This window comes from Elephantulus edwardii, unplaced genomic scaffold, assembly GCF_000299155.1.
Source record: "Elephantulus edwardii isolate Elephantulus edwardi_28Jun2011 unplaced genomic scaffold, EleEdw1.0 scaffold00164, whole genome shotgun sequence".
Taxonomy (NCBI): Eukaryota; Metazoa; Chordata; class Mammalia; order Macroscelidea; family Macroscelididae; genus Elephantulus; species Elephantulus edwardii.
Window position 1 is genome coordinate 7659853 of NW_006399914.1, and position 25425 is coordinate 7685277.

Consider the following 25425-nt stretch of genomic DNA (forward strand, 5'->3'; position numbering starts at 1 on the left):
AACCCTCCCCCAGGTCCACTCCACCATGTAGCCTTCGCTCTAGACTCCTGTCATGACAAAAATACCTAATCACATATCCCTTTTAAACAGTTTTCTCCCTAATCTGTTTCAGTGCTAAAGAGTGGATTAGATTGACCATTTTGACTGGAATGACAGCTCCCTTGGAAAGTAAATGAAAGAGAAAACAGGAAGTAGAGAGTAAATCCAGATTATGGGAGTGCTGGCTGCCAGACTGAGTATGAGTTTCATTCTGTAGACAAGAAGGAGCCATTATAAATTCTTAACCAGGGAAGTGGCTCCTTAGCTGTGTTGAGAAAGATGATCTGACTGTGGTGTTCTGGGTGGTTTAGAGCGAAGAACAGCCAGAACTGAAACCTTTGAAGATGCAATTAGAGTAGCTCAGACACAAAAGGGTACAGTCTAAAACAAGTGAGAGGAATAGATGCCTTTAAAAAGTTCTGTGAAAGAATAATCGGCAGGAGGTGCTAATCACCTGGATGTGGAAAAAAAGAGGAAGAATCTAAGCCTGGTCAGGCTTTTGGTAGTGAATCTGGAAACTCAAGAAAGTAAGTCTGCTTCAAAGGAAATTGATAATTTGGGGCTTAATTCTAGAATGATAGAATAGAAATAGAAACAGAATCTTAACAGCCCTGTGAGGCCTTTAATTTTAAAAAATCAGTATTGGATATACAACTAACAAAAAAAATGCCATCAATTAAATTATGACTTCTTGTTGTTGTTGTTGTTATGTGCCATCAAGTCACCTGTGACTCACAGCGACCCTATGTACAACAGGCCTAAACCTTGCTCTATTCTTGTTTTGTTTTGTTTTTTTTTAATGCGTGTACCGTCAAATTGGATCTGACTGGTACAGGAGGCGACTGTTCCTCCTTCTTCAGCAAAGCATCTGGTGGATTTGAACTGTGCACTTCTGGGACTGCAGTGCAGTTTCCTGCCACTAGGCCACCAGAGCTCGCCGACTTTGCTCTATTCTGTGCCAATCTCACTGTCTCCGACACACCTATCCCCATTACCCCAGTGACTGAATTAATACACCTCATTGAGGGTCTTCCTCTTCTGCGCTGTCCCTTCACCCTCTTAAGCATGATGTCCCTCTCCAAGGACTGGTCCCACCTTGCACCATGTCCAAAGTATATCAGATGGTCTCCAAGGAGCACCCTGGTTTAACCTTCTCTAGGATAAACCTGTTCATTCTCTTAGCAGTCCATGGTATATTCAGTTCTCCAACACCACAGCTCAGAGGCATCAATTATGCCATAATGGTTCTTAAAATTATACTTTTCTATTTTTAAGAATTATATTTATTGAAGACTGCTTTAGACTTAACATAGATATTTTGAAATCTTTTCAAGTTGCACACATTTAAATTTGATAAATTTTGTTAAATGCATATTCCTGTGTAACTGTCACATAGTCAAGTATCTGTAACCCTCAAGAGTTTTTGTAACTTCGCCTATGCGCCCTTTCCCAAGCAACTGCTTAGCTCTTTTGTAGAGATCATTTTACATTGCCTAGAATTTTGGACAAATGAAATAATGTAGTATACACTCATTTTGGTCTGTCTTCATTCACACATTATAATTGTTTTGAGGTTCAAATGTGTGTATCATAATTTATTCTTTGTGTCTTAGATTTATATGTACTTGCTTACTAATTAGGGGGCATTGGTGGCTTGGTGGTAAGGAATTGCACTGCCAAAGAAAGGGGGCATTGGTGGCTTAGTGGTAAGGAATTGCACTGCCAAAGAAAAGCTGTGCTGTTTGAATCAACTACCTGCTCTGCTGGAGAAAGTTCTGGGTTGTCTCTTCCCGCGTGATTTATAACCTCTGAAAATCCGCTGAAGGGTCAGCTGTGAGTTGGTTCTGATTTAACAATACATGACAATAAAAGCCCAACCTGGAAAGGACACCTGTGGTGCCAAGCTTACAGGGAATGGCTAAGGAAACACAGACAAAGGAGATCAATCAGACCTGGTTTTGACAAAGTCTGTGGAGATAGAATAATAAAAACAGACTCATGCAGCAATATGACAATAAAAACAGACTCTCGAAGAATGTGACAAAAACAACAGACTCAAGAAAAAGACAAAGGAGATGGCCAAAAATCACCATCCATTAGAAGGAATATACCATCAGCTGTGTGAACTCCACTCTCTGCTAGCAAAGGATATATAAACCCTTTTGTAAGATAAAAACAGGATCAGTCTGTCCTAAGCCATACATAGTCTGTTATGAACGTCTAATAAACCTCAGTTTCTTTCTCTTGCTGTCACCTGGCATTGGTGTCTTTCTTGTATATCCGAGTCAGAACTTTCTAGTTCTTACTCGAAGAGGCCCCTGGACCTTTTTTGGAAATCATCCCTTGACAAGCTTTTAGTTACTAAGCCAAAAACATTGGTAGTTGGAACCCAGTCCACAGAGAGAGACCTGGCAGTGTACTTCCTTAAAGATTGTAGTCAAGAAAAACCCTGTGGAACAGTTCTGCTCTGTCACATGACATCACTACAGCTTGAAAATTGATTCAATGGCACATAACAACAAATGGAAACTTATTTGGGAGTATGTGAAATACATCCGAGTTACCATCTCTTCCACTGCCTTACTGTAGTGGTTTCATTTCAAGATACCAAAAGATTCTACATTTGTCCCTAGGATTTTCTCCCTTGACGCCCCATCTCCTAGCTTTGAAACCAGTTCTTCAGATGGAGCTTTTTTTGTTGTTGTTCCCCACCCCCATCTGGAGGCAATGATAAGTACATCTGGACTGCTTATGGGCCAACAGTAATTGTTGGATGCAGTCAGTTTTAAGGCTTATCAATCTCAGAATGTTAAAATGTAGCAAATTAAGCCCATATTGTTGTGTACCATTGAATTGGAGCAGCCTCCAGTGGGTTTTCAGAGGCAGTAAATCCCACAGGAGGAGATTGCTCATTTTCTTCCATGAAGCAGCCGATGAATTCAAACCACGTACTTTTGAGTTGTCAGAGCAATTCCTTACCACTAAGCCACCAAATCTAATATGCATCATAGGATTCATTCCGTTTGAGAATAAGGGCATAGGAAATTAAAATCTTTGTCCAGTGTTGCAGACTAAATTAGTAGAAGCCAGAACCAGAACAGGAACCTATGGTCCAGTTGGTTTTTCTTAGTGGGATGGGTTTATTATACTGGAGTATACCAGTTGACTCTTAAAAAATGAAACCTAGTGGATGAGAAAGTTACGTTATATGAGAAAATGGTTGTTAAGTAGACAATCATAAACTTGAATGCTATGAACAGTGAAATAAGTGTCCAGGAGCAGTATTCTAATAGCCTTTCAATGATCTCTCTGCTTCCAGTCTCTTTCTATATCAATTTACTCCTGATTCTTAGGATATCAGTGGCCTTATAAAAAAAATCAAATCTGCTCATCATTTATAATTCCCTATTTTTCATCTGAGTTAAGCCCAAGTTTCTTCTTTATATGAAATAAGCCTTTCACAGTTATCTTTAGTTACTTTTCTTTCTCCCCTACCCCCCCAATCCTACCCTCTAGTCTCATGAAACTACTAACATATCATGTACTTTCATATCATCATGCCTTTGTTTAATTTGCCCCTTTTCCTGGGATGACCTGACCCCACTCATGTCCACAATAATAAGATCTCTTCCTTCTCAGCTCAAATGCCATGTCTTTTCCACAGTGTCCTCATAAACCTCCCTTTCTCATCCAATGATTATTCCCTTTTGTGTTTATAAACACAATTTACATGACTTCTACTATAATATTTATCCTGAGCTGTTAATTACTTTTTGTATGCTTGTCTCTCTAAATAAGGATCTCCTAGCGGAGTTGTTCATATTTTGTTCATCTTTGTGTCCTCATTTGCTAGACTAGTGCCTGAATTTTAATAACTCATTTCTCATAATTTCTAATGAGAAGCATAATTAGATGCATTATTATTATTATTATTTACCGAATGCAATGTTTTCTTTTTTAGAGAAGGTCTGTATAATTCTTTGCAACAAGGAATGGATTGAGTCGGGGGGAAATCACTGAGTGGAAATTTAGGAGTGAGGTGTATTAAGAGAAGGGGTTGGGGAGAAGGGTGCAACAATGAATGAATGGAATCCCAAAATCTCTGTAGATGTTCATTGAAATGAAAAATAAACAACCTAAATTTTAAAAAAAAAAAAGATGACATTCAGATGGCTAACAAGCACATGAAGAAATGCTCAAAATCCCTAGCCCTAAGAGAGACGCAAATTAAAACAACTATGAGATATCATCTTACCCCAGTCAAAATAGAAAAATTTAACAGAACAGCAAGCAATAAATGCTGGCGAGGTTGTGGAGAAACTGGAACCCTGACTCACTGTTGGTGGGAGTGTAAAATGGTGCAACCCCTGTGGAAAGCGTTATGGCGCTTTCTCAAAAAGTTGCAAATAGAGATACCATTTGACCCCGCAATACCACTACTGGGAATATACCCAGAAGAGACCATAACTGACACCCAAGCAGATATATGCACACCCATGTTTATTGCAGCTTTGTTCACAATAGCAAGGAGTTGGAAACAACCTAGGTGCCTATCAACAAATGAATGGCTAGAGAAGCTGTGGTATATTCGCACAATGGAATACTATGCTGCATTAAAAAACGAGGAACTAATGCAATATTACTCAAAATGGTTGACTCTGGAGAACATTATGCTGAATGAAATGTCCCAGTCACAAAGGGACAAATATTGCATGGTGCCATTGTTGAAGAATGGGACTGTCCTTAGGGTTGGGGAGAGACTGAGTAAGATGGGTTCAATAATGTATGCTGCTCTGAAACAGAGAAGGGAGAAAACTGTTTAAAAGAGATATGTGATTAGGTATTTCTGTCATGACAGGAGTCTAGAGTGATGGCTACATGGTGGAGTGGACCTGGGGGAGGGTTTGTGAAATAATGAAAGAATCTTTTCTTTTACTTTTCCAAGAGAGTAATGTCTGGTGGGGGCGAGCCTTGGGAGGGGACAAATCTACAAGAATGAATGAATGGAAATCCAAAGCCTCTGTAAATTTTCACTGAAATTAATAACAAATTTAAATTTTTTAAAAAAAGAATTAAGTTCGAGTAAGGATAGCAATGGAACCACCTTACCTCTGTAACTTGATTTGTGCCACTATTAGAACTTCTGCTCAGAATATTATTGCTTTTCAATTTTTGACTCATGCACTTTTAACTTGTTAGTTAAATTTGTATCTTCTAGGCTGCAACATTTCCATGATACATCTTCAAGGATATGAACATGTACAGCTAAGCACAATTGATAACAGTGCATCTAAATTCCAAAATCAATCTCCATAATAGTCTATGTGTTCCCTACTGCCAAGGGGGCCCTTTAGAGTAGTGAGAGAAGACATTCACCCTGAAACCCACAGCGTCCCTTTTCAGCAGGAAGTAGCTAAGAGAATACGCCATCCCCTTTTCCTTATGAATCAGGGTGAAGTCTCTCTCAGGGAGGAGTGATAGGGAATGGCAAGGGACACACTGACAAAGGAGATTAATCAGAACTGGCTTTGACAAGCACTTTGGCAATTGGACAATTAAAATAGGCATGGGGGGGAAGAAGAACAAACTGGGGATGAGTGTGGAGAAAACAGTGCAACAATGAATGAATGAAAACCCAAAATCTCTGTAAATGTTCATTAAAACTAATAAAATTTAATTAAAAAAATTGCAAAAAAAGAAGGGCTTGGAAAGAGCTTGCACTATGGGAAGAAAGAAGAATTAGGATATAGAAAGCAGGAACAGAAAAAGAATGGGAGGTAAAGAAGGAAGAAAAGCAAAGAGGAAAATGGAGGAGGTGATTATGTGAACAGGATTTTAGAATCTTTCTTAGTTTCACTGCAGGACGTTTACTGGAATTTGAGTTCTCAAATGGACTTTCCAAACTTTCCTGAATGAATCCCATTTTGTATTCTTTACATCACTCTCCCTGAAAAGACTCAAGTATGCTTCTTACAACTGCCTTACAATTGGGACATTGTTCTTTGCTGTTTTTCTCTGGAAAGCGGAGGGGTGCACAGTAGTATGGGGGAAAGGCATTCACTACACTGGGAATCAGGGCCTGGCACAGTCGCTGCTCTGTGACTTTTAGCAAGGCACTTGGCCACCCTCTCCTCAGAACCTTCGTCTATAAAATAGAAATGATAATATCAGCCCAAGTTTCCTGGCAGAATTGTCGTAAAGATTCAGATAAAATAGAATAACAAATAGAAAGTACTTTGTAAGCTGTGTGGGCGCTAAGTAAACTTAAGTAATGCTGCCTTTCAGTGAACTATTTAATAAAGAGATGACAGTGGGTTTTTTTCTTATTCACAGTATTCTGAAATCTCAAGAAGGTGGCTCATTTAAATGTTCATGACCCATGAGAAAGGCATCTAAGGAGCCATGGCACTCCCTTTTCAGAAAGAGCTGGAGAAATACAAGAACATTGACGAAGATGAGCTTCTTGGCAAACTCTCAGAAGAGGAACTGAAACAGTTGGAAAATGTTCTTGATGACCTAGATCCTGAGGTTAGCGGCATGGAATTGAAGCGGGGTGGTTAATGGTAGTGTGGGATGAACGGTAAGGCTTGGTCCCTAAACAATAAAGTTGGAATCTGGTGGCTCAGAGGAAACTTTGTTTTCCCCTGCATTGATTGTGGATCACTTATATTTACTCATTCATAGAGAACTTTAGTAGTCTATCTACAGTGTGATGTAGCAAAAGTTTCTCTCAAAAAACAATTATATTCAAGTAGAGAAAAGTATTTTCCACTGGTTGTGGAAGAGTTGGTGCGACAAAGTAAAAAGAGAAGAGGGAAGTGAACAACCTGATAAGGTTCCCTCTGATTCAAACACTCTGTTCAGCACAGCAGCCCTTGAGGTAAATTTTATTATCTCCATTTCATAAATGAAGAGACAGGCTTGAAGAGCCCATTTAAATAATACCCTGCACTTGTAAATGACAAAGGGAGCTCTGGTGTTGTAGTGCATAATGTTGCTCACCAGAAAGGTCAAGTGTCTCAGGCAGTTCAAAACCACTAGTGCATCTGAGGGGAAAAGATAGGCTGTCTCCACCTGCTAAGATGTACAGCTTCGAAGCTTGTTTTAATCGGGGAGTTCCACCAAACACTGTCCACCACGGGTAACCATTATCGCTTTTGGCACATTAATGTCACAGTGTTTAACATCACAGCAACCACGAGTTACCTCTGTACAGCAAATAAACAGACCAGTGCTATACCATGTTAGAAGAATGTTTGACAGAGAACAATTTAAACCAGACCCGAGGGCCACAGGCTTTACTACTAATATTAGGAAGATGAAAATGGCCTTTCTAATGCATTTTATGAGTTCTTGAAAAGCTAACTAGTTTCTTGTTCATTTAGCAAGCACTTTCATCAGCCCCAATGATATGATCTTGGACTTAGAATCAGGAGAATCCAAAATAGTGAATTTCCTATAAATTGAGATGTCACTATAATCAAGTTATTTAGATGATATTTTGACGTGCTAGATACTGTATTTCATTCAGATATCCTTTAAAATATACAAGCCTTCTGTTTTTATTTTTTAACCATGAGGAAGAAATATCAGAGTTTAATCAGTTAGGTGTTAATATCTTCCATAATATTTCATACCATACCATTACCCCAGAAGATGGATTAGAAATAAGAGGCTGCAACTATATTGACAAAGTCTAGGTGGATCAAATGGTTAAGCTTTCAGCTGCCAGCTGAAAGATTGGTAGTTCACATCCTTTCAGAGATTCCTTGGGAGGAAAAAATGGTTTTCTGTTTCCAAAAGGTCACAGCCGTTGGATACCCTGTGGAGCACAGTTCTATTCTACAATATGGGGGGTCACCTTGAGTAAGAATCCACTGGCAGCAGCTAGATATACATACTGGCTTCTTATTAGAATCTGTATACCTGTCTGGGAGCATTGCAGGTGCTGTGCAATCAAACCTGAGTGCAACTGATAATGAAAGGGGCTATAAAGGCTGGCTGGTCTTTTGCTACCAAATATAAGGCCTGTAGAGGCCTCAGGCTATGCAGAGTGTCCTCCCCTTAGCATGAGCTATCAGAGCAAGTAGGGCCTCAGAAATCCCCCAGAAGCCACAATGCTTTACTCACCTCCACAGGTGACCCCAAGCAGTTACACCTACTTCCTCAGTACACAGAAAATGGGGTGATAAGAGAAAGTAACAAAGACTCAAACACACACCGCTCCCCTCGTGCTCTCTCCTCTTGTCTTCTCAGAGTGCACTGTTGCCAGCTGGATTCCGGCAGAAGGATCAGACACAGAAAGCAGCCACCGGCCCGTTTGACCGTGAGCACCTGCTCATGTACCTGGAGAAAGAGGCTTTGGAACAAAAAGACAGGGAAGACTTTGTGCCCTTCACTGGGGAAAAAAAAGGTAAGCTTCATAGGCAGCACACCTTGGGACAGAGGTACTCTCAAGTATTATCACAGAGGGAACTGACCTGGAAATGGGAAAGAAATACTGGATTCCGTATGAAAAAGAAACATGGGTGAAAGTGTCACCTTTCACTTAGAGTATGCTGAAGCTCATTAGTTCTGTAAAAATCTTGCACCTCAAAGAAATGCTTTTGCAAAAGTGAAGTTGTGCCTCAGAGAGGGTCCCCCAGACACTGATGTGTTTGCTTGTGCTTACCCAGTTGCATGAGTCCCCTCAAGTCTTCCTGCTCCTCGTTGAGGGAAGCCCAGATCCTTTACCTTAGCTGCTAGGCTTAGAGATCAGTGCCTCATCTGCTCATTCTTGGAACACTTGGCATCCTTTTCTGTGCAGAGCCATGTGTCAAGAGCTGGCAGTATGAATGAATACGACTTTGCCCTGCCCTTAAAGAGCTTGTGGTCTATTGACAAAAACACTATGACAGAGCTCTGAGGAACAAGTTACTGTTTTTCATCCCAGGGCTAAGCTCACAAACAAGGAAGACTTACTTCCTTAGATCCTGCTTACAAGTTCCCCTTTGGAGGAAGAAAGTATACTAGTAACTTTTAGAGATTCCTTAGCTCCAGACAGTGATTTGAGCTAATAGATACTAATGGAATTACTGATGACCTCAGGGCAACAACTGTCTTTTTTTTTTATTTTATTATTATGTGTGTGTGCATGTGTGCCATCAAATCAGATCTGACTGGTACAGGAGGAGATTGCCCCTCCTTCTCCAGCAAAGCATCTAGTGGATAACAACTGTCTTTTTAAAAGACAGATAAGGTCATGTCACTGTCCTGCTTAAAGTCCCAAATCATGACAGTGACCTCAAAACGTTGTAAACTCTAGCCCCCACCCACCTGTCTGATTTCATCCCTCCTTCCCTCATTGAGTCTTAACCTCACTGTCTTCGTTCAGTTTTGCAAACCTCCCAGGTTCTTCTCGTCTTAGGGTTTTCATTACATAACTTTTTCCTTCTGATCCAAATCCCCATGTTTAATAACACTTTGTTCTCATTCTTTCAGCTTCGACTTAAATGTCAGGACCTCTAACTTTCCCTGACATATCTTTGAAAAATAGACTCCTTTTTATTATGATCACAGTCTATAGCTTTCATAACACTAGGATAATGTTCATTATCCTGTATATGTGTATGTGTGTTTTCCACGTTAGACAGTGATCTCTCCCCCAGGTAGGACTGTGTCTGTCTTATATCCTGGCACATTGGAGGCACTCAGTATACAACATATATGTTCTATGTGAGTGTCTTCTCTGAGCTTATGAGCTTATGTGCTGAGCCTGGGGGGAACAGGACCACTGGCTTCTCACTTAATCACAAGTCATAGCATTGATGCAATCTCTTAACCTAACATCCAACTCTCTTCTCAGTTATGCATATTTGATAGACCATATACCACTGAGATGCCACTTAATCTGAAAAAGTAACACCAAATGATGATGAATTGGGGCAAGCAAGGATTGCCATGGAAATAAGGAGCTATTTCTATGACAGCGTCATTGCTTTTGGATTCATTTAATTGTGAAGGAAAAAAACCCAAAGAAATGATAATATCCAATCTGCAGTATAACTGATTAGCATTGAGCACTGGGGTAGTGGCAGTAAGGGGAAAGCTGCCATCTTTTGTAGTCACAGTGGAGGGATGAGGAGAAGCTACGGTAAATCATCTCTTAATGTAGATTCTTCTACAGATGGACTGTGGGGGAGTTGAGAATCCAGGAGCTGTCTGAGTAAGTAATGGGAATTGATGGAGGGAATACAGTTACATACATGGTTTAGAAGAAGATGAGAAGCAGCACAATTGCATACAATTAACAAGAGCAAGTTTTCTCACACAGCCAAGGGATCAGAGTGAGAAGAAGCCCACAGCGCCCCCAAAGGGACCAGATAGAGGATCTGGGAGCTGTGCGAGGTGCGTATGTGGTCTTGGAGACCACACCGTCTTTCCTGAGTGCTCTGTACCAGGAGACTTAACCCTCCTGTGCAGCTTTATCTGCCTAGAACTGTTTAGTTGGACCCCAGGAATGGGCTACCATCAGTCATTGCCCTGAATTCTGAGAGCTGTCGGGCCACCTGGCACCTGGTGTTTAGAGTAACAGTACAAGGCAAGAGGAACTTCGAAATCCTATTTCCACTCTAGACCAAGATCAACTGAGCCAGAAAGAAAACGCTTCAGGATGCACACACCATGAAAATTAAGTCTGGCAGGAGCCCCAGTGTCTGGAATATTATTAATTGATCAGTTACTTTTTTTTCTTTTTCTTCACCAGTCTCTGCTTTGTTTCCCAGTATGCTTGCTTTCTGTCTGGGGAATGTGGCATTTTATGTGATGCTGAGGCAGGAAGCAGGATGTAAGTCAGTGGTAAATTTGTCCAGGGTATCCTAGAGTGACCATATTCAGTGTCCCCCTTCTCTTCCTTTGGGTCCCCACCATGCAAGCCATCAGGAAGCAAGGAGCGCCTGTAACCGAGGAAGTCTCCAGAACAGATTCATGAAGGAGAGTTACTAACTCTGGGTGTAACCTTTTCTCATGAGACTTGGGTGTTTTAAGTGAGCCTTAGTGAACTGAAAAGAGTGGAATTGTCCTACCTGGTGGAAGCTAGAGCCAGCTATCTTGTTTTATCTAAGGTGACAACAAGGAGGAGGCAGTACAGAGGTTAGTCTTTAGAGAACCCAGAGATCACAAATTGAGGAGATCAACTTCAAAAGTCATGTCTAAGAAGTAAGAGCAGTTCCAGGGAAGAGAGAAAAAGCCACGATCAAAAGTCAGGAGAGATTGGAAGAGAGTGTGAGTAGGTCTGGGATGTTACTGTGATGGCTGTTGGCCTGGCTGGAGATTAGGAGCAGAGACCCTGTCATCCTACCAACACTGTGATTCATTAGACCACAAGTTTGAGTTGGGAAGGCAGAGTGTAGATATTAGCATTTTCAGAAGTGATTAGGGGGCAAAACAAATGAAAGTGGAGAGGCAGAATGCAGTTGGAGATGACAGCAAAGAGTATGTATGTAGGAAGTGTGAAATGCCTTGCTGTTCACAAGTTTATAATCTCTGAATTTCACAATCATGGTTTTTCCTTTTAAATCAGGCTTGCTGTGGTGTGCCCTAGTGAGCTCTTTTGGCCTGTTGGCAAGAAGCTGTGCAGCAACCCAGAAGGCATGCAGTTTGAATCCACCAGCTACTCTGTGAGAGGAGGATGGGCAGTCTCCTTCTGTGTGATTAACTGACTCTGAAAACCAGTGGAAGGTCAGCTATGGGTCAGTTCCAACTTGACGGTACACAACAACAACATAGTGTGCCCTAGAGAGTTCTAGAGGCCTGGTTGTAAGAGGCTGCACTGCAATCCCAAAGACATACAGTTCAAAACTAGCAACTGCTCCGTGGAAGAAAGATGAAAAATTTCCTGGCTATTTGCTGACTGTGAAAACCCTCTGGAGGGTCAGCTATGGATTAGTTGTGATATAATGCACACAACAAAAACATGATGTGCCCTAGGAGATGGTGGTTGCTCCCCGGTCAGCATATTAGTCTGAGTAATATTCTTTAAATGATAATTGTTGTGTACTGTCAAGTTGGAACCAACTTATAGCTGATCCTCTGGTGGGTTTTCAGAGGCAATTAATTGCACAGGAAGGATTGCTATCTATCCTTCTCAGAGTAGCTATTGGATTTGAAGCACATACTTTTGTGTTGCCAGTGAAACTCCTAACATCTTACCACTAGGACACCAGACCCTCCCTTTCTCTTTATATATATATATGTATATGTATATATGTATGTATGTATGTATATATGTATGTATATAATGTCTGCTGGGCCAATTGGCAACACCATGATAGATGGAGAAGAGACTGAGGTTGTTAACAGTTACAGCTTGCTTGGCTCCACAATCAACACTTTTGAAACCTGTAGTCAGGAAATCAAAAGACAAATTGGGTTAGGTAAATCTCCTGTTAGGAACTTTTCCAGAGTAATGAGAAGCAATGATGTCAGTCTAGAGACTAAGGTGTGCCTAATCCAGGCCATGGTCTTTGCAGTTGCTTACTGTACATCAGCGAACTGGACAATGACTAAGGATGACAAGAAGAATTGATGCCTTTGAGTTGTGGTACTTTAAAAGAGTCTTGAATATACCATGGAAAACAAATAGGTGTGTCTTGGAGAAGGTGAAACCAAGTTTTTCCTTGGAGACTAGGATTTTGAAGCTCCATCTTCCATACTTTTGGCATGTGGCCAGGAAGGACCGGTCCTTGGAGAAGGACACAATGCTTGGAAAGGTGGAGGGATGACGCAGGAGAGGAAGACCCCGGATGAGCTGAATTGATACATTAACTGGGGCAACAGGGGTGGATGTGTTTGAATCAGTGAGACTGGCTCAGGACCAGGCAGGCTTCTGAGCTGTTGTACATAAGGTCACTATGAGTGACAGGAGACTCGATGGCACATCATATATAATGTCCACAAGGGACTCGGTTGGCCTTATCTGAAGAGAATTGTGCAGCTAACCCAGAAGCTGTTATCTAGCTGTTCAAATCCACCAGCAGCTCCTCAGGAAGATGGCCAATCTCCTGTACAGTTGAAGGATCAGCTGTGAATCAGTCCACAAGCCCCCCTGCTGGTGTAGTGTGATTAAATGTGTTGGACTTTAATAAAATGTTGGCAGTTGAGATATCACTTTGTGGGAGAACGATGAGGCGAGCTGTCCTCCTCAAGATTCACAGTCTTGGAACCCTGACAGGATGGTTCTTCTGAGCTGGTGTCAGAAGAAAACTGTAGGGGATTTTCCAGTGTGTCCTTCAGGAATGCTCAGGGCTGTATGGATAGGCCTACTTCCAATATTTGCAGAGCCTAAGGCAAGAACAGAAATAGACATGCACATACTGTCTTTCGAAGTCTTTGAAAGCTAACAGATTTCTAAAATATGTCCTGCTCTATAAATATAACTTCATAATAACTAGAAGGTCAAGCTCAAATTTCATGTTCCTGAACTTCTTTACAGTTCCATGTCACAATGTACATCCATCTGATGCTCCCAGGGCCTGAGGAACACATGTTTGGACACCTTAGAATAAATATCCTGCCCTGCTCCATACCACCCCCACAGTCCATGTCCCCTTAGCCTGGAGGTGCATGTCCCAGCAGCATGATTTGCCTTCAGAAGGACAGACATGGGGCGAGGTCATGCAGACTTTGGTCAGGTCCAGAGCTGTCTGGACAGGTAATTCCAGGTCTCCATGTCCCTAGAAGGAAGCCCATACTCTGGATCAGGATGTCACTCTGACCCCATGATTTTCACCCTCAGGGGACTGGAGCAGAACCCTCTAAAGTACTGGTGCCCCTGTTGCCAAGGTTGAAGGGCAATGCTGTCAATGATAGGGAAGAGAAGCTGTATTTTTCCTTTCTGTTTTAGGACCATAATCTCCTCGAGCCTCTGTGTTGGAGATAATGCAGGCCTCCTGCTGCATGTGTTCTAATAGTGGATTATTGACACTAGCATCATCTCAGCAATTACAGAACTCTTGTTGGATGCTCCGTGGCCTGATGATAGGGCTGTTAGTGGCCAGAGCTGTGTTCTTTGATCAGTCCACTGCTAGCAATAAGACAGCAGCACCACAACTCTTTCTGTTTTTCTTCTGATTTAAAGGGAGAGTCTTTATCCCCAAAGAAAAACCAGTAGAAACTCTCAAAGAAGAAAAAGTGACCCTTGACCCAGAACTGGAAGAAGCTTTGGCCAGTGCCTCTGACACAGAACTGTACGATCTTGCAGGTAAGTCCTCAGCTTTGCTCTTCTCTGGGGAACTTTCTTGTCTGACTTTGTGACCTCCAGCTGCACAGTCATCCCCATGGCAGGAGCCTTTGAGCTTCTCTATAGCCATGCTGCAGAATCTTAAGTGTGGATCTTTCGTGATGATTACAAGTAGATATAGCTATAGAGACTTAGCTAAAAAAGAACATCGAGATACTGCCCACATTGTCGTGACAGAGATAGCACAGAAGGAGAGGCTTTCACCAAGGCAATGGTCGTCGACCTCTTGAGACCCTCTTTCCCACACTGGTCCCGTCTTGATAGGATCACCTGCTACTTAGAGCCTACTTCTTAGCTTGGCTGGTCCAGAGATTTGATCGTTTGGTGTGTAGAAAAGTAATCAGATTAAGAGGGTGAGGGGATCGAGGTAATAGAGACTGACATATTTATAGGAAATACATAAAAATGAAAACTTGAAAATGGGGGCCATTTCATAATCCAAAGGCTATTTGGTGTGGCTGGAACCAGAACAAGACAGGATGATTTCAGAGGCCTGTGTTTGTCGAATAGGGCACCCTCTAGACTAGACCAGAGACATACTGACAATTTCTTGTTTTACTTTGTGCTTGACACATAGGAATTTACTTAAGCCTTCTAAAAAAAGTAAAGTACAAGTATTCTCCCTGTTTTACAAGAGAATAACCTGAGACTCAGAGGTACTTAGTAATCTCCACACACAGTTTGTATATAAGTCAGAATTCAAGCGCAGACCAGTTGCTCCCAAGTCCCACTCACTTCCTGTACATCCTAGCTGTTAGCGGCTCTTGTGCTGGGCTGCTCCCTCCTCCTTCAGATGTCTAGACTCAGTGAGCTGATGTGGATCTCAGGGGTGCCCTTCTGCCACCTGTTGGAAGGTTATTATCTTGTCTGATTCCTTCTCCAGATGGACTGTGTCACCTATAATTTCATTAGCAAGGGGAAATCTGTGGGCAGGTGCCATTTATGCCTGCTCAGCATTCCTTCTCCTCCCCCACACCCTGTGTACTCTGCTGCCTCCTGCTGCAAATGGCATGTAATACAAGAGATTGAAAATGTCAGTGTGTTTATCTGAAACTTCAGGGGTCCTGGTAGTATGGTGGTTAAACATTTGGCTGCTACTCAAAAACTCAACTGGTTTGAAAGCACCAGCCTCCCCAGGAGAGGAAGATGTGGCAGTCCACTTCCATAAAGGTTTACAGCCTTAGAAACCTCAAGATTCAGTTCTGCTCTGTCTTTTAGGATAGCTGTCAATCAAGATGGTCTTGATGGCAGATTTTGTTATCTGACCTTAATTTCCAGTATCTTATTTCTCACCCTGTAACACTCTGAATGGGAAAAGGACGCCTCCTCTTGGCTTAGAGAATTGGGAGAGATATAGAGCTCGATCATTGAAAAGAGTTATGATCTTTCTGCTGTTTGCAGAATGCAGTAATAATCTAAAGCATTAGATACGAAAATGTCATTGGGCTCAGTCTCACCCGCTCATTTTACAGATAATAAAGCTAGAGGGCTAGAATATCTTTAACTTGGAGTGATAAGTAGGCTAGTGTTTATTTTGGGGGTTTTTTATAACTTGTGAGCATAATTAAATCCATTTCATTCCTTGGTTTGTGAGTGTTTTTATATAAATAGCCATAGCCATGTGAAGATTGCTGGGGTCTTAGAAAAATGTATGTTAATTTGTTTATTAAATGAGCTTACTTAATACTCTATGCATTGACTACATACTTTGAGAAAGAAGGTGCTGGAAGGGGAGCTAGAAATTTCATCTTTATGAAGTGAAGGTTACATCTTTATGGTATGAAGACTTACCCTTCTGTGGAAGGTTAAGAGTGCGGAAATTCTAACATGCTTTCCTAATCCGTCTTTTCACTGGTTCCCTTTGTTTTCAGCTGTGCTTGGAGTACACAATTTGCTCAACAACCCAAAGTATGATGAGGAAACAGCAAGTACCAAAAGTGGCAAAGGACCTGTAAGAAGTAAGTTGACGTGAAATTTGTGGTTTTGCAAACTTCTGAGCTTTGAGGCAATGCTGATAGGAGAATGCCCTGTTGACAGGACCATCTGGTGAATTCTGCAGGCTTTGAAGGTAGTTTTGTCAATTTACCCAAAATGCTTGGGCTCTGGCAACCAAACTAGAACAGAATAATTGATGATGGCTGTGCTGTCTCACAGTATAAGTCATCTGTCCAGAACACACTTTCTTAGTAGATTTATTCACTTAATCAATTAAATTGCCGGTTCTTCATAAATTGTTCACGTTCTTGCATGTTTTCACTAACTATGGTAAGCTTGAGGAAGTCTCATTGCTATCCTGGTGTTATTTATTTGGCATTAGAATTTGAGGAGAACACAAAATACACACTGCCATGGACTTGCTAGCATAGCAAGTACTTGATCATTATCTTCTGTGTCAACATTTCCTGGCAAAATACACAGTTAATTAGATTTGCATGAGGCCATTATGGGTTGGAGCTGACTTAATAGCTCCTAAAAATAACAGTATTTATGCATGCTTCAGTCATCTATTTAATAACTTCTTGTTATGTGCCTGTGACTTATAGTGACCTATGAACAGCATATTTGAACCTTGTCCTATTCTGTGCCAGCCTCATCATCTCTGACATGCTTGAGCCTGGTGCTGCAGTCACTGTCAATCCATCCGGCTGAAGATCTTCCTCTCTACCAACCCTCCACCTTTTCAGACATGATGTCCCTGCCCAAGGAATGTTGTTGTTATGTACTGTCCAGTTGCTTAGTACCTCTGACCCCTGTTGTATTCTGAACCAATCTCACTGTCACTGACACCCTTACCACCAGCTCCATTACCCCTATTACTATATTGGTCCATTTCCTCCAGGGTCTTCCTCTCTTGTACTGTCCTTCCATCCTTCCAAGCATGCTGTCCTTCTCCAAGGACTGGCCCCTTCTGGCAACATGCCCATGGTGTATGAGGTGGAGCTTCAAAATCCTTACCTCCAAGGAGTAACTTGTTTTCACCCTCTTCAGAACAAACTCGTTTGTTCTCTTAGCAGTCCATGGTATGTTCAGTACTCTTCACTAGCACCACAACTCAAAGGCATTGACTCTTCCTCATTCATTCTTAGTCATCGTCCGGTTCTCTGATACATAGCAAGCAGACTGTGGCCTGGATCAGGCACACCTTAATCTCCAGAATGACGTTGTTGATTTTTTGCACTCTGGAGAGGTCTTTGATTGCAGATTTTCCTAATGCATTTTGTCTTTTGATTACCTGACTTCTGATGCCAGAAATGTTGATTGTGGCCTCTCTTAACAACATGTCTACTGTGTGTTTTATTTAAGGAACTTTTGTGATGTAGTTTTAACCTATCAGACTGTAAACCACAAGGCTTGCAGAAAAATGTACAGCCTCAGAAACCCAATGGGAAATCAGTTATGCATTCATTCTGACTCAACAGCAATAAGTTTGAGTTTTGATATGTCTTTGAACTGTGGTGTTGGTGAAGAGTATTAAATATACTATGGATGGCTAAAAACCAAACATATTTGTCTTGGAGAAAGTGTAACCAATGTGCTCCTTAAGATTCAGGAATGGTGAGACTTTGTCTCACATACTTGATCGTCAGGAGAGGCTAGCCCCTGGAGAAGGACATCATGCTTGGAAAAGTAGGGTCAGGGAAAAAAGTTGAAGACCCTTAATGAACTGAATTGACACAATGACTGGAACAATGGATTTTACAAAGCAGATATTTTAAGAGTGGTGCAAAAAAAAAAAAAAAGAATGGTGCAGGATCGTGCATAGTTTTTGTTCCATTGTATATAGGATCATTAAACAACAATGTGTCATTAAAAGAGCCCTCATAGTGTGGTGTGTTATTTGTTGCATAGTTAACCTAAAGGTTGGCACTTCTAATCCACCAGCCACTCCACAGGAAATAGAAAGCTGAGTCTGACTTCGATGCACTTCTTAAAGTGGAACTGTCCCCATCAATAACATTGTTCTTAGCAAATTTACTTACAGACTTCACTTAGGATTGTGAGGATTTATTACGGAAGTAGGTTAGGGGTAGGAGAGACAAAGAATATCACATAGTGAAAGTCTAGGTTTAGTGAACAACATCCCCATGCCAAACTAACATCAAGACACAATTCCTCACTTAGTATTTAGTTCAGACAGCTTCTCAGTTAATAAGGGAAAAATCTAGGTTCATTTCAGTAGCACACATAAACCAGTGGTTTCCTCAGTTTTCCAAAAAGCTTTGTCTCATGCAGTCAGAAGTCACCTCTTCATTCAGTTGTTCAGAGCCTTTAACTTTGGCTCCATCACCAGAGTTGTCAGGCTATACTTTGTCACAGTCTCTCCTCATAGGGTAGAAAGTACTCTCTCCGCAGTCTCTCCACAGTGTGGAAAGTGCTCTCATATTGGTCCTACAGCTGTTGATGATTTGCAAGACTATATGTCCATAGTTGAGATAGTTGGAGACCATACACCAAGCAGGAAATGCAATGGATAGAAAATTCCACTGTTGTAGAATGAGGCTGGCATCGGGGTGGTTGTAAGACTGAGAAAAACTAGATGAAATATGTTTACGGCATTGAAGTCTATGGGGGAGAGAATAGTTTAAAAGTATTATATTTTAGGGCATTATGTTTATCGTAGGAGTATGCAATGAGGGTTGCAGGTGGATTATATTTGGGGTTGGGGTTGGGGGAGGTGCGGGGAGGATTGTGTACCAATGAGGGAGTTTTTCTTTTGCTTTTCAAGGAAAGGAGCAAACGGGGCGGGGAGGGGTGAGGTGGGGTGGGTGGAGAGAAGGGTGCAACAATGAATGAATGGAATTCCAAAAATCTCTGTAGATGTTCATTAAAATGAAAAATAAATTAAAATATATTAAAAATATAAAAACTAGTTTTTAAAGTTATAATACCACAGACCATCCCTTGACTTTTCTAGCCATTAACTCTTGTTATCTGAAGAAGCAACCTTCCCCTTACCATCATCTGTATTTATGGAAGTGTGTAAGCCAGCTACCTTATGCCTTATGTTTTAATCACCCTATTTTAGGTAGTCCAGTCCTATCAAACCAGTGCATGTACATAGGATTTTTTAAAGCCTATTATTTTGGAAGTGAATGACCAATCCTTCTCCTAGTCTGTCTTAATTTGGGTGTTCAGCTTTAGAACAATATTTGACAGACAAGAATTTTATCTAAAATAGGAGTAGGTGTGCCAGCAACAATTAAATTGACCCAAGATAGAGCAGGGTTCAGAACTGTTGTATATAGGGTGGTTATGAGTCAGGAATCAGCTCGATGGTATATAACAACAACTATAAAACAAGTACTCTGAGGAAACAAGCCTGTATTTTGCTCTGAAGAATATTCTATTACAGTTGAAACTTTGAGCATCTGCATCTACAAACAAAGATCCAGTCCAGAGCAAACCATTAGATAACAGTAATCAACACGCGCACGTAGAAGGAAACATCTTCTCTCCATCTCTTTGGGTTCTGGTACGCATCCCCAGCCATCCGTGGCTAGGTCCAAATGGGCATCAGCCACAAACCCAGGAGTCCACACTTCTTTCTTTGTTTCAGACAGGCCGGTCCCTTCACTCACCCTTAGCCCCCCCATCGGCTAAATCAACACCTATGGGATCCTCAGGACTTCCTACTAAACCAGCAACCCTTCTTCACTTATCCATTCACCATGCTACGTGGACAGTGCTGAAGGAACATGTCCAGACTCAGCTTATCTCTTCGTTACTCGTGTCTCCCGCTTCCACTCATCAAGTGGGCCTAGGTAGTCACCATGAGTTGCGCATACTCACCAGCTTCCTTTAATGTCCTGGAGAGGGGCTTCTGATGCTTCCCACTTCCATTCATCAGATAGACCCTGGTGGTCACCACAAGTTAAACATGCTCATCAGTTTCCTTTATCATCAGTCCTGGAAGGGAGTTAAACTCTTGACTGCTAACTGAGAAAGTTACAGCAGTTTGCTTGTGTAAAGATTCATTGTTCTGGAAACCCTATAGGGCAGTGCTATTCTGTCTTACAGGGCTACTGTGAGTCAGAATTGACTTCACAGCAAAGGGTGTATTTTTTAGTTTGATGACCCAGATGCTTTGAGAACCCAGAGAAATCTCAGCCTTTCTTATATTTATTATATTATTTTGGGGCATGTTGCTAGGAGAAGCTATCTAGTCTTTGGAGAGGGACATGATGATTGGAAGGGTGGAGGGTCGGCAAAGGAGAAGACCCTCAACCAGGTGACTGACATGATTGACATAGTGACTGACATGGTGACTGCCACAATGGACTCTAATATGTCAGGAATTGTGAAGATGATGCGGCTTAGGAAAGGGTTCCGATCTGTTGTTCATAGAGTCGCTGTGAGTCATACTTGGCGTAACGGCACCTAACAACAACATGTGATAGATAGAGAAAGGATACATCCCTGACACACTCTTTTCTTTATTTTGAACCATGCAGTATTTTCTTGCTCTGTTCTCACAACAGCCTGTTGGTAATAAGTCTAGGTATAAGTTTTAATGAACACAAGTAAGTGTTCTGGAATTTCCATTCTTCTAAATATTAGGTATAATTTATCATGATCCACATAGTCAAATGCCTTTGCATAATCAATAACGCACAAATAGACGTTCTGCTGGTATTGTTTGCTTTCAGCTTTTTTTTTTTTTTGGCTATCAAATGATACATGTTTCTTTGCAAGAACAAAAGGTTCTTTGAAATCCTCAGCCACCAGGGAATGGATCAGGCAGGAGTTAAAACTTCTTTATAGATGGGCGTCTCATTATCAAAAATAAATAACTGCTCGTGATCGGGACCAACGAGGACACCTGAGAAACCCATGGTCACAGGGGTGGGCTGAGGAGGGGCAGGCAGGAGTGTCTGGCCACGCTGCCTGGAGCAGGGCGTTGTGACTGGCCCAGCTCAGGCCCAGTTGATGAAATGCGTGGACTGCGCTCCCAGAGGACTCTTGAGCAGCAGGTCCCCACGGCAGGTGGATGGTGGGCAGGGGCAAAGCGCAGGCCGGCCTCAGTGCTGCAGCTCCTTCATCCGGTTGAGTGCGCTGCCAGCCCGGAACCACTCGATCTGGGTCTCGTTGAAGGTGTGGTTCAAGAGAATGGTCTCCTGGGTCCCGTTGGGGTGCTTGATAACACACTTGAGGGGCTTGCCAGGGGCAAAGTCCTTCAGGCCCTGCATGGTCAGCTTGTCCACGGGGTGGATCTTGTTGTGGTCAGCTGGGTTGGCGAAGGTGAGGGGCAGCAGGCCCTGCTTCTTCAGATTGGTTTCGTGGATCCTGGCGAAGCTCTTGGTGATGATGATGCGGCTTCCCAGGTGGCGTGGCTCCAGGGCCGCGTGCTCCCGGCTCAAACCCTTGCCATAGTTCTCGTCTCCAATGACCACCCACCTGATGCCGTGTTTCTTGTAGTAGCGGGCAGTGTCAGGGACAGGGCCAAATTCCTGGGTGACAGCATTGCGCACGGAGTTGGCCTTGCCGTTTTCAATGTTGATGGCACCAATGAGCAGGTTGTTGGAGATGTTGTCCAGGTGCCCACGGAACTTGAGCCAGGGACCAGCTGCTGAGATGTGGTCAGTGGTGCACTTCCCTTTGACCTTGATGAGGATCTGCAGGTCCTCCAGGTCTTTTTAATGATCCTTAGCAGCATTTTGCTTGCCTGTGATGTTAAGGATATTGTTTGTTAGTTTCAAAGTTCTGTTAGATGACTTTTCTTGGGAATAAATATGGGTCTCTTCCAGTCAATCAGCCAGATAGCTGTTCTCCAAATTTCCTGCTATAGACTGGTGAGCACTTAGAGGGCTGCATTTGTCATTTGAAACATTTCAATTGGTATCCCATCGATAGCTGGGACCTTATTGTTTCCAGTGCCTTCAGTGCCACTTTGCTTCTTCCTTCATTATCATTGACTCTTGATCATATATATGATACTTCCTGGAATATTTCATTGTTGGATAATTATTTTTGGTACAGTGACTCTGTGTGTTCCTTCCATATTCACTTGATGACTTCCTGGATTATTCAATATTTTACCCATAGTATCCCTAAGTATTGCAACTTGAGGCTTGAATTTACTTTTCAATTCCTTCAGCTTGAGAAATGCAGAGTGAGTTCTTCCCTTTTTATTCTCCAGTTCTAGGTCTCTGCACGTTCCTTTATAGTAGTTTGATTTGTCTTCTCGAGCTGCCCCTTGAAATTTTCTGTTCAGCTCTTTTATTTCAACATCTCTTCCCTTCATTTTGGCTTCTCGATGCTCACTGCCATTCCAAACCTATGTAGTCTATATGCTGAGCAAATTATTTGAGAAGCTGGATTCCATGAAGACAAATGTGTCATTAGAGTCGGAGGAAGACCCGACAATAACCTTGGTTATGTGGATGACACACCTTGCTTGCTGAAAGTGAGGAGAGCTTGGAGCACTTGCTGTAAAAGATTAAACACTGCAACCTTTGATATGGATTATATCTCAACATCAAGAAAACAAAAATCATTACTATTGGACTTATAGGCAACATCATGATGGACAGAGAAAGCTTTAAGACTGTCAACGACTTCATCTTACTTGGATCCACAGTACACCTGGTACCAGCATTCAGGAAATCAAGAGACGTATTGCAATGGGCAACTCTGTAGTCAGGAACCTCTCAAAATTATTGAGAAGTAATAATACCAGTTTGAGGATTAAGGTGCACCTGATTCAGGCCACAGTCTTTTCAGTTACTTGCTATGCATCTGAGGGTTGGACAGTGAATAAGAATGACAGAAGAAGAATTGATGGTTTTGAACTGTGGTGTTGGAGAAGTGTTGAATATCCCATGGACTGCCAAAAGAACAAAGAGACATGTCTTGGAGAAGGTACAGACAGAGTGCTCCTTGGAGACTAAGGTGAAGCTTTATCTCACATATTTTGGGCGTGTTGCTAGGAGAGGTTATTCCATGGAGAGGGACATCAGCCTTGGGAAGGTGGAGGGATGCGAAAGAGAGGAAGACCGTCAACCAGGTAGGTGGACATGGTGACTACGGCAATGCCCATGAGTGTTTCGGAGATTATGAGGAAGGCATGGGACAGGACAGTGTTCAGATCAGTTTTTCATAGAGTCACTGTGAGTCATACTTGATGGCACCTAGCAACAATAATGACCGAGATTAATCTAAAGGTGATGCCTCTCCAGTGGTTTGACTCTCTACATGAGAAAGCTGGACATTCTCCTTCCTGCTACTTACAGCCTCAGAATATCTGCTGGGTGGTCTGCTATGAGTCTGCTTCCTTATCAGTGACAATGAGAGCTGAGAGGATGGAGACACTGTTTAGTTTTAGCAATCTGATTACTAACCAACAAAGTGGATAATTTATCCAGATACTGAGCAGTATTCCTTTTATTATTTTTTCTTTCTAGTGTCAAATGACTTAGTATATACTTGTGGTGGGGAAAAAAACCCCCAACAGTTTCCAATCTCAGCTGTCACCAATTTTACCAAATTTTTTTAAAATTCATTGAATACATGAAAAATGTGTATTAAGGTGGTATGCATAACTTCGGGAGTTTTAATATTTACAGATGTGTACATATATCTTTTTTCAAATCATGGAGCTCTTATAAGTATGTGTAGGTTAATCTCATTTTTTCAATGAATGTATAGTGTTTTGTTAGGTGATTATGCTGTAATTTAACCATTTTCACATTGATGGGCCTTTTTTTAAAAAAAAGAAAATTAAAATTAAAAAACAAAAAATTTCTGTGAGTGCATGTGAATACTTATCTTTATGTATGTAAGCTATTTTTCAAATAAGTTGGACTTCTGGATGTGAAATGTCTAGGTCATAGATTATACACATTTCAAATTTTTATATATTATGGCAAATTATTCTCCCCAGTGCTTGTACTACTTTACATAGTACAGTACCAATAATATTTTGAAGCTACTTTTTCCACCTTGTTGCCAGATCTCAACATTCTTTTTTATATTTTTTGCTAATTGAATGAAGAAGTATAATATCTCAGTGACATCTTTAAAAGTTTACTTTTTATATTTATTGGATAAAGGGACAGAGTTTCTTCTTCATATAATTTTAATTTGAATTTTATCTCAACTGATTAATAAGAGCTTACAAATATCTTGGAACATTAGTCCCTCTTGCAAGTATTTTGTTAAACTGCTTTTGGGAATACTTCCATTCATTATTTTTTTATTCTTTTTTTAAAAATTTTGTTGTGTGCCATCAAATTGGATCCGACTGGCATAGGAGGAGATTGCTAAAACTAAACTTAAACTAAAACTAAAACTTACTGAAGTAGAAAACGAAGGATGATAGTTATGTAAGAGGCCCATAAGGAGCAGCAGTACCTGCCAATGCACGCTCTTGTTGGGACTGAAATTTGCTGTAGAGTCTTCTCTACTTTGGGCTCCAGTTGCTGTGAGCCATTGACATTTAGCTTTATGATTGAGAAACAGTAGATTTCCAAATGAAATCGAAGCTATAACCTCTTCCTTTGTTTGCTCAAAGAGTAACTCTTACTATCATTGATATCGTATTGTTAACATCAGTAATATATAAATAAATATAGAAAGTAAATGTTACTTTGGGGGAAGTCTTCTTTGATAGGAGAGACTTTATATGTAAGAGGTATTACAGATTGGCAAAGAGGAAGTAAAACTATCTCTGTTTGCAGATGATATAATTGTATACTTAGAAAATCCTGAAGATTTCAGTAGGAAAGCTATTGCACATTCTAATAGTTGGAAATAGTCACCCAGTTCAGCAAAGTAGCAGGATACAAGATGAACATACTTTCTTTTTAAAAATGTCCTTTGTGTTTTAGATGTGGTCAAAGGTGAAAAAGTTAAGCCAGTGTTTGAGGAACCACCCAACCCCACGAATGTGGAATTAAGTCTGCAGCAGATGAAAGCCAATGATGCCAGCCTACAAGAAGTCAACCTCAATAACATTAAGGTAGTTCTTTATGCCTGAGCCACTTGACTTACTATGACGTCAGAATACTCATTGGAGATGCTGACTGACTGCTTTCTTTTAGAGCCGCCCTTGCTGGCAGCCCTCTGTCATCCCTAATTTTGAGGCAAAATGATCTCTTCAAAAGTAGTGT

The 25425-nt window shown here is 41.4% G+C and overlaps 1 protein-coding gene across 2 annotated transcripts in view; it reads left to right on the forward strand.

Moving 5' to 3' along the window:
• Positions 1-25425, forward strand: part of TMOD2 (tropomodulin 2 (neuronal)) — a 90408-nt gene that overhangs the window by 23561 nt on the left and 41422 nt on the right. For both annotated transcript variants that reach the window (XM_006895322.1, XM_006895323.1), the window contains 5 exons: positions 6373-6567; positions 8296-8452; positions 14156-14278; positions 16189-16275; positions 25144-25274. In XM_006895322.1, the coding sequence (XP_006895384.1) occupies positions 6442-6567; positions 8296-8452; positions 14156-14278; positions 16189-16275; positions 25144-25274 (624 nt within the window). In that variant the 5' untranslated portion in view covers positions 6373-6441. Of the gene's footprint in view, positions 1-6372; positions 6568-8295; positions 8453-14155; positions 14279-16188; positions 16276-25143; positions 25275-25425 lie in introns of those variants that run through there.